The 18,752-nt window shown below is 36.2% G+C and overlaps 1 protein-coding gene across 2 annotated transcripts in view; it reads right to left on the minus strand.

Annotated features, from left to right (window-relative positions):
• LOC136834789 (whirlin-like) overlaps positions 1 to 18,752 on the minus strand; it is an 846,147-nt gene that overhangs the window by 51,544 nt on the left and 775,851 nt on the right. The window contains exons 10-11 of one of the 2 annotated variants that reach the window (XM_067097497.1): positions 1,540 to 2,016; positions 710 to 1,213 (exon numbers count right to left, since the gene is read on the minus strand). In XM_067097497.1, coding sequence (XP_066953598.1) covers positions 710 to 1,213; positions 1,540 to 2,016 — 981 coding nt within the window. The remainder of the gene's footprint in view (positions 1 to 709; positions 1,214 to 1,539; positions 2,017 to 18,752) is intronic. The other variant, XM_067097498.1, reaches the window with a different exon arrangement.

An 18,752-nucleotide genomic window follows, 5' to 3' on the forward strand; every position in this document is an offset into this window, starting at 1 on the left:
ATAATAATAATAATAATAATAATAATAATAATAATAATAATAATAATAATAATAATAATAATAATAGATTATTCTCTGAACGTCATATCAGATTAATTTTCCTATTTGAAATATTTCCTCTTCGAGAAGACAATAATAATAATAATAATAATAATAATAATAATAATAATAATAATAATAATAATAATAATAATAATATTTTATTCTCTGAACGTCATATCAGATTAATTTTCCGATTTGAAATATTTCCTTTTCGAGAAGACAGCAGCAGCAGCAGCAGCAACAACACCAACAACAACAATAATAATTCACGTTCGTTAAACATAAAAATACATAAAAGTCTTACCTGTCGATAATTATCAACAGGAAACTTCCTGTTTCTCATTTAAGAAGACACAAGATACAGAAAAAGAAAATACGAGTAATTCAAAAGAAAACAAAGGAATAAAAGACAATAAAAAAAACACACCAAATAATTGTACTTACCCAAATGGTAAAAGACAAAGAAATTAAAAATCAAAATGATGTTCAAAGTATTCAAAGATATTCAGACGCAATCAAGTGAACAAGGAATAAAAGTACACAAAAAACAAATAACAAACTAAATATAATAATAATAATAATAATAATAATAATAATAATAATAATAATAATAATAATGGAATAAAGCACTTACAACAACAATATTAATAGTTATTATAATACTTACCGGCCGGTGCTCCACCGTCAGGTGGCTCCTGGAAGGCGACCCTTCGTATACGTCACGACCTGCCGAGAGGCCGTAGTCAGCGTGACTCTTCCCGAGCGTCTTCATGTCATAGGCTTCCTCTGGGGCTAGGTCGTAGTCGTCGTGGGCGGAGCCCACCTGCTGCAGGTGATGGTAGTCGTCGTGTACGCGTACAGAAGGCACGTCGAAGTCGTCCCCTGGAAGAGGGTCGTACCCCTCCGAGAGGGACCTCGAGGAAGGTGGTGGTTGCAAGGGGTCGTACTCGTCCCTTAACCTGGCTGCATAGTCATCCCCCCCAATGCCAGAGGGTCCCCTCCCCCTGGGGGACGACTCGTAGTCGTCTCTTACCCTCGAGGAGGGGGGAGGAGGGTCATAGTCGTCCCTCCCCCGGGAGGCAGAGGAAGGTCCTGTGGGTGGAGGCAGGGACTGGTCGTATTCGTCCCTGATGCGAGTGGAGGAGGGGGCTAGACTGTGGCGCCGCTGGGGCTGTGGCGGGAAGGAGATGAACTATTAAAATCAATAGCATTCGATGCTGGGTCAGTCTATGTGACTGGTATGATTTTATATATTTTATATTTACTTTTCCCTATTCATCAAGCATTTGTGATACTGAATGACTCTCAAATAAAATTCAAGTAGACATGTGAATGTATAAATTTTAAAAGTAAGTGACGCTCAACGGACAATTACAAAATACCAAAGATTTTCAGCAAACATTTGTACATGACGTTTGTGTTTAGCTTGGAAGTTTATTTCCAGCACTGCTCTTTTGTACCTTTACATGAGATATATGTATATGCTTCATTTTGTACCTTGATATTATGAGAAACCTCCTCATTTTTGGGCAAGATTCTTTCAGAATAGCGTTTCTGAAGGATCTTTTCGCGTTTAGACCCAACGCTACGCCTGTCTTCTCTATCTCTCTTCAACTGATACTCGTTCTCGGCGATCTCAGCGTCTGCCCAAGTTACCCCTTCGTTAGAGCCTCCGTTTTCTCTCATGAGAATACCAGTTCGTTTTCTGTCACTGAGAGATCTCGCCACGTCCCTCCGATGGAGCAATGCTCCGTTGCTCATTTCCACACCCGAGTCTTCGCTGGGAGTCTTTGCTATTTCCCGAAGGCCAAGGCTGACCTCTGCCACTCGCTGGTCACTCCTGAGGACCTCTTCCTCCTCCTCCTCCTCCTCCTCCTCTTCGTCAACATCATCATCACGTCCCAATTCCATTTGGTTGTACATCTCGATAAAGTCATCCAGATTGGAGACTTGACCGCCATATCCTTCTGTTGTCTGTGTGCGATAATGGGGAAAAAGTTTTTGTTTTTCTTTTGCAGTTGAAGCAAAGATAACTCTATTTACAATTGCAAACTCTGTTTGCGGTTGAAGAATAGGAGCTGTTGATGCATCTACGGTTGCAAATACTGCTCTGTTGGCCTACTGTGGGTCTACAGGAGGGACTAAAAGACCCCAAACTGCTCTATGAAAAGGAGCGTCTACTTGACGGTCGAAATACTTGTGCTTGTGTTGGCGTGCAAAATTCAATCTCCTTTTTCTACTTTTCCACTGGATGGAAATTGAGGGCGGTGGAAAACAGGAATAAAGAAGAAGAAGAAGGGAGAAGAAGTATGATAACAAGGGGTTAGAAGGAACAGATAAAACATCAGTGAGAGAGTATCTTTTTTTTTTGTACATTTTCTTTTCCTCACTCTCTACCTTAACGAAGATATGAGAGAGTACCATTCATGTGGCGTCTCTCTCAATGAAAATCCATGCAGCCAGAATTACAGACAACTGTATACAGGTTACAGAGACTGATAGGTCCTCATTACCCAAAATTATAGGATTATAGAAAGAGGCCCATACAATCGACTACAAGAGTGGACGATGGTTTACAGACACGTGATTGGATGCTCTATCTACAGGCTACTGTAGATTCTAAAGCTACAGTAAATACGTGTTGTTTTCTGGTATTCATTATATGCATAAGGTATCATCATGTACAGATTGTGTATCATTTTGTTGTATGCTCAAGTCTACTGTATTTGTAGAATTAAAATATTCAATTGTCTGCCGGTGCATACATATTGCATTACTATACAGAGCTCAATGCTATCTTGCTTGTAATAATTACGGTATTTTTTTTTTGTAATGTGTAAATAAAGCATGTTTGACCAAAATGAAAAATAATAAAATAATTTATTGCATCTATACTGTGCATATTTTGAGATATATACACATACATAAATATATATATTATATATATATATATATAATGTATAAGTATATATATATATATATAATGTATAAGTATATATATATATATATATATATATATATATATATATATATATATATATATATATATATATATATATATAATACACACACACACATTTTTCTGTTATAAGTTATTACGCTAAAGTTTAAGCTGTGAATAATTCAATAGATTATTTAAGGTAACTATAAAATAATAAAGTGTACAGTGGGAAAAGGCATGTGTACAAAGGTAAAGGAGGTGTGTCAAATCAAGAAAAACTCTGTAAAAAATTAAATACTTACGCTGTATGTACGTAAATGACTGTATAATGCAATAATGCAATGTATGTAGTAAAGGTGCAGAATTAGGTGCAAAGTATTCAAGATGAATCTCGATAATAATTTGAAATGTTTGTAATTATTTACATAAGTGCATAAACAGTAAAATTCAAAACTGAAGGTCTGATATTTCTTTGGAATATATACATGTATATATATGCATTATATATATAGTATATATATATATATATATATATATAAATATAAATGTATATATATATAAATATAAATGTATATATATATATTCATATACAGTATATATTCAATTTACTGTATATATATCTATATATACTAACTACTTTTACTTTGTGCACTGGGGAAACTTTGTTGATACAGAAAGAACTACAAAAAAAAAAAAAAACAACGAAACAAAGACAGACTATATAGAATACTCTCAATTTCTTTTCAGTTTCTGAATATTTTTTTTTAATTCTTAAACAAGTGTTAATATATTTTTTTCGAAGTGTTCAATTTCAAAGAACACTTCAATTATTTTTTACTTTAAAAAATTTCTTTCTTTATCTTCATTTCTACATCTACGAAGTTACTTGTACTGCTTACTTAACCACCTCTTACTTTATCTTTTTTTTTTTTTTCAAATTTCTACAACTAAAAATGGGTATGGAAGCTTTTAATAGATTTTTTGGCGTCTACAGATTTATTTTGAAATGTGACATTTACAGATCTAGACTACGTACTTGTATGATACATCAGTCTTTTTTCTCTACAATGGAAACTATAAAATACAACGCTTATTCTGCTGGTAAACTTTTAAAAGACTACAATCATGTGTTTTTGACAAGTTCATTTCATGCTAATATTATAAAAATTAGTATTAAATGGCGGAGAGGAAGACAAAAGGAAAAAGCTGCAGTAGACTTCACTAAAAAAAAAAAAAAAAAAAAAAGCTCTGTTGGAACGGCATATAGCCTAGAATGCACTTATGTGTGTCTTCCATTTCGAAAAATACTGCCCTTTCCTCTTCAAAATCAGTCTGAATATCTCAAAATATGATGACTCAAGAGGAAAATACTTTTTGAAAAAATGAATAGATGCATGAATGAGCAAAAAAGAAGAAAAAGATAAATTACATCCATTCAACTCTCCAAGGACTCTGAAATCAGAACGTGGCAGCTTCTTCCCTCCTCCTCCTCTCCCGCCAAAAAACAAGATCAGTGAATAGCATCTCATCGTAAGATTTCTTGCTGATTTGTGCAATAGGATTTGAAATGCGGCAAGTATATAAAGTGCCTCACTGAATTCAAAAGTTTTGTCATGAATGTGGAAAAGAAAGAGAAAAGACGGATTAGTTAAAAGAATCCAAAAAACATATGTTCGCAAGTTTGAAATGTCTTTGGCCACCATGTTGGGTCTACTCTCTGAAAGGACTATGAAAAAGCCTATTACAGTTGATGACGTAAAAGATACCAATGTTTATCATTTCAAAGAACTGAGTGAACTAAAGTTATCTAGAGCAAATCGGTGTTACAGAGTGAATGTAAAGATATACAAAATGATGTAGGATAGGACTTACAGGGAGAACAAACAAACATGGCGACAAAAGATATTCCTGAATTAAAATTTGGCATTCTCACAAAAAAAGTCTCAATCTCCGAGCAATCATACAAAAACACTCCTTTTATATAAATGCCTTGTGTCGAGGGCTTTTCCGATCAGACACTGTTACCAATGAACACACCTGGAGCAGATTTACACCGCAATCTTGGTGTTGGGACAAAGGTATCGCCTGTGGATTGATTCCAACCTTGTATTCTCTCTCTCTCTCTCTCTCTCTGCCTCTCAACCATCAGACAATATGTCTTTCATTTATTCTACCTCTTTCTCATTCAGTCAGCCCTAATACAGCCTGTCTTTATTGTTGACAAACACCTTGGCTTTAATCTACTATCTCTCTGTGAGTCCCTTTGCAGAAAACCTGCCTATTAACTAATACCTTTCTCTTCACATTAGTTGGCCAAGCTGCAGCGTCTCTTGCATGAACTGTCTCTCGCTCTCACGTCAATAAGCATGCACCTTATCTTTCGCTTAGCAAGTCTTCCATTCTCCTGTCAGATACGCAACATCTTGTCTTTCTCTGAATATACCTCTCATTCTCAAGTCACCAGACAACCTGCCTTTTTTTTTTTAGCCACATCTCTCACTCTCAAATCAGTCAGCAGTCACCAAGGCTTTCATTTTGTAAGTTTATACTCTAAAATGTCAGTCAGCAGAAATTTTGTCTTTCATTAAAGTAAATGCAGTCAGCAGAAATTTTGTCTTTCATTAAACTAAATGCCAAGTCAGTTAGAGGACACATCGTATTTTTATTTACCATGTCTCAGTCTGAGGTCAGTCTGCAGATACCCTGTCTTTCATTGAATGAAGTGTTCCATCCTTAGACTAGGGCAGCAGATACTTTCTTTCGTTAATTATATCTCTTATTATCTAGTCAGTTAGCAGACAGTCTGTCTTTTATTTACTGTGTCTCTCTCAATCACAAGTCAGTCAGCAGACGCCTTGTTTTATTTTTACAATGTCTCTTATTCTTAAGTCAGTCAGGCCACACCTTGACTTTCTTTATTCCCTCCTTGACAAGTTACCATACATATTGTCTTCCATTTAGTGTCTCTCACTCTCATTCAGTCAGCTGGAACCTTGACGTTCATTTCCCTTCTAACCTAGAGTCAGTCAGGAAACGGCTTGTCTTTCATTTACTCTCTTTCAGTAAAATAGTGTCCAGCTTGATTTTAATTTACATTCCCTCTCACCCATTCACCCATCAGAATGCTGGAATTTCATTTACCTCCTCCTATCCATCCAAAGGCTCTCCTGATTATCTTCCGTACAATCTCACATGTCACTTTCAACAACACAGACATATCTTTTCCGAGCACATCCCAAATCCACAACTGCACAACACACATTAGAGAGCTGTTACTAACACCCTAGACCACTCTTTCATCTTGTAAGGTATCTGTAATGAATTAGTTCACCCCCTTCCCAAACCTTTGGAAAAAAGTAGAACAAATAATTAACATGTACCAATGACAACATGAATCCAAGAAAAGAAGTTTTCCTTTCTTGAAACTTTAAAAAAGTGTAAACTTCACATTTTTTTTTTTAGAACGATATGACTTTATCGTCCCCAAAACTTTAATAAAGTATAAAGCAGGAAGCAGAAAATAGGAGTACCAAAACGACAGTACAAGTATCAATGCCTTACTGTACATTCCAAAACAATCTTTATCTACCTGATCTAGCAAATGAAAAAGTTACGTTAACTTCAAATCTGTTCAGTCTCCTTAAGGTGTTCTGGTAGCATATAACCTATGTCAACGCCACTCGTCATGAAAGAATAAAAAAAATATTACAGTGAATTAATACAAGACGAAAATGGCGATGAATTTCCTTCTTTGATTACCAACGTTAAAATACTACTGTAACTTCCACTTATGTTGTTTTCCATCTCTCTCGTTCTCTCTGACGCAAAAACAGGCAAACAAACAAACAAACTGCTATTGTTTCTATTTTACACACCCTTCCACTTTCATTCTCTCTTCCTCTCTCTCTCTCTCTCTGCCAACTTTTTTACCTTACGCCTTTTTCCTCTTTTTGGAGGTGGTGACGTCAGTTCTTTAGGGATGAGGTTGTTACCTCCACCCACTGACACTCCGAGGAATACATATACGTACACACATGCATATATACACAAACACACACACATAAAATATATACATATGTATATATATATATAAAGTAATAAAATTCCAGTTTTTATCTTATAAACGAACTAAAACACACACACAAGACTGCACAGAAAACCACTCCCTACTTCCCTTAAAAAAGCACCCAAAACATTCTTCTCTCTCTCTCTTACAAACAAAATAATAAATAAACTGATAAGTAAATAAATAAATAAATATATTAATTAATTAACAAATATATGTGAAGTGATCGAGGCTTGAAAAGTTTGGAAAAATATGATTGAATAATTCCGTGCTATTCAACAGACCGTGCAGGTAGATGCCTTTATCACACGTTGCCTTAAACACCTGTTGTTAACATCTGGTCGAGTATGTCGTCATCTGTGGCGTCAGTTTCTTATTTAATTCATTTCTTGTTATTTAAAATATGATTTACTTCTCCTCCTTTATTCTTATTAACGTTTTATCAATCTGTGGACGTTTGCAGTGTCATAGATTATTTATCAGTTATTTATCATTCAAATTTTTATGTGGCTGATATATTGAAGTTGTTGACATTTTTCACCTGTTCCAAAGAAATTTAATTACTTGGAAATATTAATGTAAATACGAATATCAGTTGTTGATTTATGTTGTGGATTAATATGAAATTCTTTATTTATGACTATTATTAATTATTATCTGCCATTCATTAAATTATTGCTGGCTGATTTAATCACCAGTAGCTATTATTTATCACTTACCTCAATAGGTTCAGTTATCTGCGAGCTTATCATTATTAAAAATTATTTATCTTTTATCATTTATTTGAATAAATTTAGATTTATTTGAATATATTCAGATTTATTTGAATAAATTCAGATTTATTTGAATAAATTCAGATTTATTTGAATAAATTCAGTGGTCAAGGGTGTAAACTTGAATAAGTGATCTAAGTACAGGAACAGATTCAGTTATATATATACAAGCATTAATATCACTGGAGAGCAACGTCACACTCTTGAATGACGTAATATATGATGCAATCAATGACGCCACACTCGAATGACGTAATATATGACGCAATCAACGACGCCACAGATGACGTCATAATCACCTCTAGGTATGGACAAGAAAAAATGAGCTGATAGTCACTTAAGAGCAAAATTAATTCCTTATCTAAAATTAATAGTAATTAGCTTTTTTTCATGGCTGAATTTATTCTAGAATTCCTTAATGTTAGAATACCAATTAGGTTGAGATTTTCAAAGAATACTTTACAAACTGAATTAACTTAAATGCTAAGGTACAGGAGTGAATGACTGTAATGACGTCACATCATAGCAAGGCTTAATGGGAAACACGCATGTAGTACGTAGTAGTAGTAGTAAGTCAATATTGTAAATGGATGATAGTGTGGCGACAACTTATGAATGAGAAAGAATGGAGCGTGTAATCGAAGGAAATGTCGATCTTTAAGGTATATATATATTATATATACATACATTATATATATATATATATATATATATATATATATATATATATATATATATATATATATATATATTGTGGTGTCCGTGTGTGTGTGTGTGCTACAAAGTTCCTAAAATGAAACAATTGATAACCAAGTACAAGAAGGTAACATGGCAGCGGTTAGAAGCTAAATAAAGACAACACTGAATTCTTAAAACATTAATATTTCTTGATTACCCTGCGTAATTCCTTCGATGCACCTAATCATTAGACGAACAATATATTCCATTTATTCTAAAACGAACTTCTGTATTCTAAGTGGGCACCTCTATAACCAAGAGCAGCTTTAGTTAATATCTTAAGAAGCTCACCTAACTTATTATTGTTGCCTGCAGTCTGGTCTGAACCAGTAATGCACATCAACACCCCATACGTCTAATTAACAACTGAACTTCAGCTTCACATCCTAACCAAACCTAAAACAATCAATTACCGGTTAGTCTTCCTACTTCGGTAATATTCTATCCAGTGGTCAAAATTCACCTCCGTTTAATTTTGTCACATGAACCTTATTAACATAACTGGTTCTCCTGGCTAGACTTGGAGTGCACTATACTGAATCATACAGCGAACACCTGGAAGTAACTTTTAACATTATCAAAATAACCTCATTTTGAGTCACTGGTACTAATGACCAGTTTTCATTTGGTTTACACACTGCTGACTGGTAAGGTAAGCTTAACCTAGTCAACCTAACTCCCATCAACTTTATTTATGCCAAACTTGCTTAACTTAGGATAACTGAAAAATGTAGTCAGGTCATTAACTTGGGGTAAATCCTAGTTAATGACCTAAATTGGGATGAAGTGCTTTGACCCCTAAAGTTAAAACTGAAGTTCAGCTTTAATCATCAGCCTAGCCTGACTCAGAAGAACTAGTATACTTGGCCAATCTTGCAATATAAGGCATACCATGCTGAGTGGCCGCGCCAAACAGAAATTACAATTTAATCTTAGGTCTACCTACCATCTCCGAATACACCCTCCTGTCTGGGGACGTTAAAATATAATTAGGCTTTAACTTAATCCCTTAATTTAACACAAACTTACTGGCTCTCTTATAGAAACTCTATGATATGTCTAGAAAACAAGATTTCCAGGACAAGTCCCAGCCAAACCCATCTTGAGCAAGACTTTATATTTCATCTGCTTGACTCATACACCATACTAAGCTAGTCTCCTGAGTGAGCCCATTTTGACCGGGCTTTACTTCAGACTTAACATACTGACTAACCTACTATTCACCTTACAAGCAGCCCACATTAGATGGATGAGGATGGGTAATTACGGTAATCAGGAAACTGCATGGCTACAACCTATCGAAAAAGAAGTAGGGATACGCGAGTCTTTATGTAGCTGTTGTAAGGCTGTGCAGTTTCAAAATTATCAGTATGTGATTTGTAGCTATCTACCTGTGTACTGTATATGTGTGTGACTTTCACAATAGAGAAATAAATAAATTTAATGATACTCCAGGACGAAATAATTTTGATTATCCTATTATGGTATAATGAAGGACAAATAACCTTTTGAATAACGAAAAATGGCTCAAGCTAGTATGATGTCAAGTGAAAAGGATAAATATTGTTGAAAAGAGTTCAGAGAGGCAGGAAGGAAGGAATGTAATAAAGACATGAACCATATGTGAGAAATGAAGAAGATCCCTGATCTCATTTCTAAGAAATCATATGTACCCTAATTTGAATGAAACTGGTGCTAAAACTTTCATCCAACTTAGACGAAACAAATCAAAACATAGGCAAATTAACTATAAAGGTAAAACAATATCCATAGTGACATAGGAGATGGTGACTTGCTTGTTAAGTATTTGAGGGATCTTTCCTAGATAGTGACCCCCAAAGGTTTTCTGGGGTTCGTTATCTAGGACTAACATTTCTTGGGGGTCATTATCTTTATGAAATTTACAGTCTTTTGTTTAGGTTTTTACGTTAATCCCCAACGGGCTTGTACTAAACACGCCGCAGAGGTGGATGATACATACCGGGTTAAAACCTTTGGGGGTCACTATCTAGGAAAGATCCTATTTGTGTAAAGGTGACGCAGAAATGGGAACTTATTGTATGGTATCTGAGGCTTTTAGACAGACACAGAAAACGAGGGACTGACTTATGAAGAGTTAGTGTCTGATTGTTGAATGGGTGAAGCAGAAAATAAGGACTTACAATACTGTGTGTTATACAGGTGTTGCAGGAAACAGGGTCACACCCGTGAGGTAGGTATTTGTAATATGTCACGTGTTTATTTAAGTGTTTGTTTACCAATAAACGCTATTCTGTGAGTCAAATTCACCCTGCACGTGTTCGTACTTGCTTGGCCCTTCCTGAGAGAAAGGGTCAAGCCTAACATTACACACGACGAAGAGAAAGCAAAACAAAGGTGGCGAGCCCTTTTTTTTCTTCTCTCTTTCCTTTAATTAAAAGCTACCTGAAATGTGGATCATCTGCTTTTTTTTCCAGTTGTTTATACACTGATTAACACACAATATACACTCTTGAGAGGTTAAATATATATATTATTATGTACAAAAGTGCGTCCAAGGGTTAAGCTAATCTTCGTCTTATAAACAACTCAGGAGAACACTAAGCAGCACACGACAGTATCTCACTTTCACTCAACAGAAATGACAAATACAGTTCTGCAGTGCTTCAAGGACACCAGTGCTTCTTCTTGTTTTAATTTTTTTTTGCAAAAGAAAAAAAAGAGAGAAAAAAAAGCATCTTTAAACCGCATGCAAAAATGCCAGAGTATATATAAAACGTATCGGGAAATGTAGAGGTACAGTACATACTGAAAACATTACTGGAATGAATAAAGGAACGTGGAGAGAAAAACTCTTCTTCATAAAAGACTTTGATGTCCTCAGTTAGTTCCCGAAGGAGGACACCAAGTGAATCGTTGGTGTCTTTGAATGGGACACCAAAACAGAGTCTTTGGTGTCCACGAACAGAGCACTGGTGTCCTTGAGTATGGAAAGGAAAGAAAAAAAAAAAAAAAAACAACTCTAACTTGACATCAAAACACTGACAAAATACTGGCAGTCAGAGGCAGTGTTAATTATCACAATCCCTAAAGATCAAGAGCACAATTACTCAAGTTACCAAAAAAGTATAAAAAATGTCAGTTTTCTATTGATAACATTTTTCCTATCTTTATTCTTATGCGAGCAGATATTCATTATTTTCTTTGACTTACAAGCTAAAGCTTCCTTTCACCAGACATTGTAAGAAAAGCATTATTCATGACATGACACAAGTTTCACACGTGTTTTTTTTTTTTTTTCCATTTTCATCACTTTTTTTCTTGACAAGTCTCTTTCGTCGGATCCTTGACTTATCTAGAAGAGAAAGACCTATTGTGAAATATTCCGGTTCTTCTAAAATCTCGATTTTCAGGCGCCAAAGAGAGTCTCTCACATGGGAACACATGTATGCGTACCTAATCACGTGTAAGTTCTCAAGACTGGGTGTGCATTTATACACAAACACGTGTCAACAGATACACATATGCGCAGACACACTCACATAATAATAATAATAATAATAATAATAATAATAATAATAATAATAATAATAATAATAATAATATTTTCTGCCCTCAGGCATACCTCCACTTCAATCTATGACGCAATTTCTTCTCCTTTTCGCTCAGTTATCAAACATCACATAAAATTTATTTTCTCTCCAACCGTTTCTTTCATTTCTTACTGCTTAGTGGCCCTCTCACCTGAGGTCCAAATGATTATACACTCTCTCTCTCTCTCTCTTGCTCCACGAACTAGCAGAAACATCCCTCGACTGTTGGACTTCCTAAAGATAATGCTTCTCAGTACCTAATTCCTGATCCATTTACAGTCACAATCCACATCGCATCTTTTGCCAATATCAACTTATACAAAAGCATATATATATATATATATATATATATATATATATATATATATATATATATATATATATATATATATATATATATATATATATATATATATATATATATATATATATATATATATATATATATATATATATACATACATATACAGTAAAACCGTATTTTTAGAACAAGCATTCCTACCTTAAGTATGAATGAAAACTCTAAGAACAGAAAATAATGAAAGCTTTCTACCTTCTTTCTCCCTTCTCTGCCCATCTATATATATATATCTCACTTCCCACTTTCCTTCATTAATGATTCAGATAACTGTAGCGCAACTTCTCCAAGTGCTTCGTAGCGCCTTCGAGAAGACTCTAACTTAAAACAAATGGCTAACGAATCCAGATCTAGATGGTCAGTCAAGTTTTCCATTTCTGGACATTCACTCAAAACATGACTGACTTCTCAGTTGTAACTGGCACCATTCACTTGCAGACTGACTGGAATAGAAGTAGTGTGATTCCAACTAACCACTGAACTACAGTACATGCCTCAAGGCATCTCAATAAATACATGATGAATCAAAGATGCAATTTAAAATCAGAACTATCTTTCATGGAGCTGGGAACTTCACCCCAAAAATCAATTGTAAAATTGTTGATTTGAATTTGAATATAAAATTTAGGCCAAAGGCCAAGCGCTGGGACCCGTGAGGTCATTCTGCGCTGAAAACAATGTTAAAACAACTGTTAGGAGAGGGTGAAAAGTAAGGTAGAAGAAAGAGAATATCAACGTATGTAAAGTAAAAGGAATGAAAGTGGTTGCAGCTACGGGCCGAAGGGACGCTGCAAAGAACCTAAGTAATACTGATGGCATCATCCCACTACGGAACATAAAACGTTGATGCAGACCTCAGGAGCCTGATGTGAGCAGCAATGGATCACAATAAGGCCCGAAAAGCTAATGGAGTGAGTGAGTTCGATAACACTGCTCCACGAGGTGCAGGACTGGCAGGCTAAATTTCCTGCCAAGACAAGACAGGCACCTCAGTACATCACCTTAAGTACATATAAATTAGATAGCTGATCTTAAATTAGGAATACTTAGCCTAAAGAGGCATAAGTCTCGTTTTGCCATTTGCAGACAACGTCACAGGAAGTGGAGAAGATATGTTTGCTTCTGTACCTAATACTGAACTTAGAAAATCACAAATTTTTAAATCTCACTTGCTACTGACGACACACAACACCAAAAAGGCTCAAATCAAATCGTGTCAAAATACACAAACTCTCTCTCTCCTATCTACTGGCCCAACACTAAGACCTAATTTAGAACGTTTGTAAAAGATTCTGGCCAAAGTAAGTCTAGCCCCGCTAACCTAAAGTCAAAAGCGCCCTTCCTCTTTTTTTTTTTTGGAAAAAAGACCCAGTCGCGACCTCTACCTTAAGATTTTTACAAAAGTCCCCAACGAGACCAACTCCTTATGTCTTAACATTAACATAATGTACAATGAACAATGAAACCTTTCTCTCTCTCTCTCTCTTTTGCTTTCTCTCCCATTCTCAGTCACTCTCTCTCTCTCTCTTTCTCTCTTCCTTTCTCACGCACGCCGAATCGAAGTATGAATCTTATCTCCTACAAGAAGAATCTTCTCGACGCCTTATCTATAGAATCACCTTAAGTCTCTACCCTTTTTCCTCCTTAGCACCAAACGAGTGTTACACGATAATAATAATATAAGGATTCGGATACTCGATAAGAGGATGCAGGATTCCGCTTCGGACAATGTCATTTATTTAGAATCTATGTACAATGGACATTTTTACGTATAGCACCACGGTCTTTAATCTATATAAACCCTTTCTCATTTTCTCCTCGGCAGAAACCACCTCGGCTGTGGGGGTTTCAAAGATGCAGTCTCAGGACAAAACTGGAATGAATAAACGACTGATATGGAGATACAGTTTCTGTAATTACTGTACCAGAATTTGGTGGTTTGTTTAAAGGACCCACGTTCCATCCTTCAGGATGCATTTGTAGGATATCCTTAAGGGTCAAGATTCACCCTTTTTATTTTTTTCCCCATTTCTTGTTTCCTTCGGTCCCGATTAAATCAGGAACTGGGCTGTAGTGATCCAGGACTGGACTGTCGCGATTCCGAGATGGAATTCCAAAATAAAACTGGAATGAGAGCCTAATTCGGAATACCGCACGATTGCCTAATTGCTTTGATTCAACGCACATCGATACAGAAAGCATTTGAAAACTCTGTATCAGGTTATAAACCCATAATACATCACTGACTGGAAAGGGTACTCGGACTGTGATTCCAAGACTGGATTCCAGAAAGCAAAACTGGAATTGCATATTCTCTTTAATCTGCCAATAGTGTCTTCACTTCAGTAAATAAAGTAAAATAAATATTTGTAATTTTTTTTTTTTGCTTTGAAAGGACAGCGGGCATTCAAATTGCGGGTGTATTATTCCCTATTGTTTTTATGAGACTTATTAAAATTTACATTACAGTACAGCCTTAGATTCAGTACGTTTATATATATATATATATATATATATATATATATATATATATATATATATATATATATATATTATATATACATACATACATACATATACATATACACATGTATATATATATGCACTTTATTGAGAAAACTTATTCGCTCATTAATGAATAATTTTCAATTTTAGTCCATATTATGTTCTCATTTATCGATAAATCATCCTTCATTAAAAAGATAATCGTTTAAATACGATATAATTATCATTTGCTCAATAAACACAGTCTTTCTCATTAGGTTTTTCGTACGTGACAATTCGCCTCCATCTGCTTCTACTGATCCTATAAAAATATTTTCTATTTTCTCCACATTTTCAAGAGACGGCGCATTAATCTCTCCATCTCGATGACGTTCACAAAAAAAAAAAAAAAAATGGTTACCGTTAGCACGCATGCGCCTACACGAAGTATACGGCCTCACATTGTATAACGTCTATAGATGCAGCGTAAGAGAGTACATAGAAGCCTTAGCAGGTAAAATAGAGCTATCGTTAAAAGATTTTAAAAAATGGAAGAATTCAATGGCAGTAATGTCGCGTACATATAGTGGCATTTCATATGCGCTGTTCCGTTGGCAGCAGATATAAGGTAAACAGCTTTCTTTCTCTCGCTATCTCTCTCTCTCTCTCTTATTGCATAGCTGTGATTCACTTCAATGAAAGACTGACTAGGCTCCAGCTTGTTTCATGTGTGATGACCTCGGTAAGTATTTAGAAGATGACCATAATGACTAACATCATTTCTGTATGAGTTTTTTTTTTTCCCGCAAATGAATAGTTACAGTGATATTGGTATGACGCAATTACTGTGACTTTTGTTTGTTGATATATGATGCCATAGCATTTTTCAAGAGTTGATTCACTGGAATGTGCTGCCCTCTGTCCATCGTCTCAATATTTAAGACTTTGCAACAAGAACAACAGACTTTCAAGGCTAAATTATTGTTTATGATCGATTGTGATAAAAATCATGTGTATCTGATTACTATTTACGACATGATGGAGGGATCTGAGAGTAAAATCCGCCCCCCCCCTGATCCAAAAGGTGGGAGACCAGGGAGAGAGAGGGAGGGGGGGGGAGCTCATCAATGTTGGTTTAAAAAGTACGGTAACTGAAAATGTAACAAAAACTGATCCATCACTTGGCTGAGTGCCCAATGAAAATAAATAATAATAAGCAGCACCACACAAGTCAACAGACACGTCATAATTTTGTCACCATAACCATATCATTGTACACTTGCTATGATGTCGGTAATTATGGACAACTTGTAAAATAATACCACAGTCATCTAGGTCGATTTCCTGGGTAAGTCACTGTTCTTGCACGGTACGTAAAATATAAGGGTACCTTTATCCACAGAGCATCCATCATATGAAAGCTTTAATCCATCAAAACGGGGGTTATAATGCCTTTGCAACTTCAAAGAACTGTCCATCTCAAAGCGGGAATTATGATACGGCCTAGCTCAAAAAACCAGCCTGTTTTCGATACCACAGACGTGTAGCCAGCAATAAAGCAATTAAAAGGACACTGAAACGCTTCTTTTTCCAGCTTATTATAGTTAAACCTAGCTAAATTCTTTCAAGCTCTCTGCTGCAAAAGCTCAGTTAAGACATATTCCATTAACATCCACCGGTCACCGTAAGATTTTAAAGTTAAAGTTTACTTAAGTATACCATCGAAACGTTTGCGTACGTTTTCTATGAATTGCCAAGTCCATTTTTTGCGTTTACAAGGGAGACCAAAACAACTGACAGTCTATTCCTAAGGCCTGTCTGAGACTGTTATTAAATCTTTACCTGTATATTTACGAATTGAACTGAAATTATTTTTCACTTAATACCATTTTCCATTGTATAAATCATGCATATAAACTGTCAAATAACGCAACAATCGCATTAAATCCGTTCTCTGGACTGACCAGCCGCCCTGAACTCTGTCCTCTCGGCTACCAGAAATACACTAACTCTCTCTGGTTTAAAATGTGTGCTTTTCTACCTCACGGAAGTGCATGTGCACGTACAATACTGGCAGTGCTCTGACTATTTATCACACACATGTTGTGTAGGAGTGCCTGACGCAATCACAACAGTTTACTTAAAATAGACGGTAGTCAGCAAACACATTCTTGCAATAATAGCAGAATGTGCTTGACTAACTATCAGGAAATTCTCGAAATGAAGACAGATATTGAATAAGTAGACTAAGCTGTGTTTTCGTCGTTATTCATGTATCATCACCACCCTTAATTTTCTATGCTTTTAGTTTGTTCATGTTTTAGTTCTCTGGACTGATAATTTCAAACTGAGTGAAATATAAATCACATCTTTTATATATACTTTTGGGTGCCAATGTTTCCTCGTTCATTCATATACCGCATTACTGATCAACATAAACAATCAAGATAACCTGAAACTCACAAACCTATCAATTATTTACCCAAGCTTTATTTTACATTTGGAAAGTGTGAAAAACTTTAGCGTCAACGACGTTTTTCATTCAGCACAATACTGGATAACTTGAATCATCAGGAACTTTCACTTGCTTACTTAGTTCAAAAAATCGAACAAGCATTTTGGATGATAGTATCATCACCTATGAAACTTACTCCTCGACTCAAAAAATAAAAGATCAAAAAGTCTCTTTATCTTCTGTTAAAGGGGACCGACACAATTATTTGTTCCACTTCATCTGAACAAGAAAAGTTCTCTTTTTAAAGTCACATCTGTTCATAGCTTTTTCTAATTCACTCCACAAAAACATTTGTAACCACTCTTTTGCCACTCCGAAATAACTGTTGCAGTCATTCTGAAACACGTCACAGTTCAAACTCAGCAACAGGTCAATGAAGACGAAAAAAAAAAAAGGGAGAAACAGTCACTCTTTCCTCTCCAAGGAGATTCCACTGAAAGCTCGTGACAGCAGACCACGCACACAGTGGTGCTGGAGTTTTCCTTCACACTCTCCATAGGGAACTAAACTTCAGAAAACGCAACACGACTGTCCCCTCTTTCCTCGATGCTGCTGAGGTGACACTGCGAATGATTCCATCCATCTACCAGGACAACTGTCAAATCAAGTGGGTTGTCATCCCCTGTCTACTTCTGTTTTTCACAGCCCCAATTTATTTGGCGAATGGGAACGACCCACATACAATACTGAAGGGATGGGGGATACCTCACACATAATACTGATGAGATGGAGTGTCCCTCCACACACGAATACTGTTGGAATGGGGCTTCCCCCCACACACAATGCTGACGAAATGGGGATGGCCCAACATACTGTAGGCCACAGACGAGATGGGTATGACCCTCACAATACTGAAAGCTTGAGGACACCCCAACCACAATACTGATGTGATGGGGTACCCCACATCCCATACGCAATAGTGACGGCATGGGTAAGACCTCTACACCTACTAAATACTGACAGGATGGGGGCACTACCCCGACGGAAACAATACTCATAGAACTGAGATGGTCCCTCTTCCACACAACAATACTGACGGTATAGGGATGCCCTCCACACTCACTACTGACGGGATGGGGTACGGCCCCGCACACCCCCCCCCCCAAAAAAAAACAATACTGATGGGACGGGTGGGGGTGCTACCCTGAAAATAACTTTCTGCCGAAGACGACCTGCGCTCTGACAATACCCAGACACACAAGACACACACTCAGGCCTCTTTCACACCCCCCTTGGTGCCCCCCGACGCGTCCCCAAAAGGAG

Source organism: Macrobrachium rosenbergii, chromosome 54 (assembly GCF_040412425.1).
Source record: "Macrobrachium rosenbergii isolate ZJJX-2024 chromosome 54, ASM4041242v1, whole genome shotgun sequence".
Lineage (NCBI taxonomy): Eukaryota > Metazoa > Arthropoda > Malacostraca > Decapoda > Palaemonidae > Macrobrachium > Macrobrachium rosenbergii.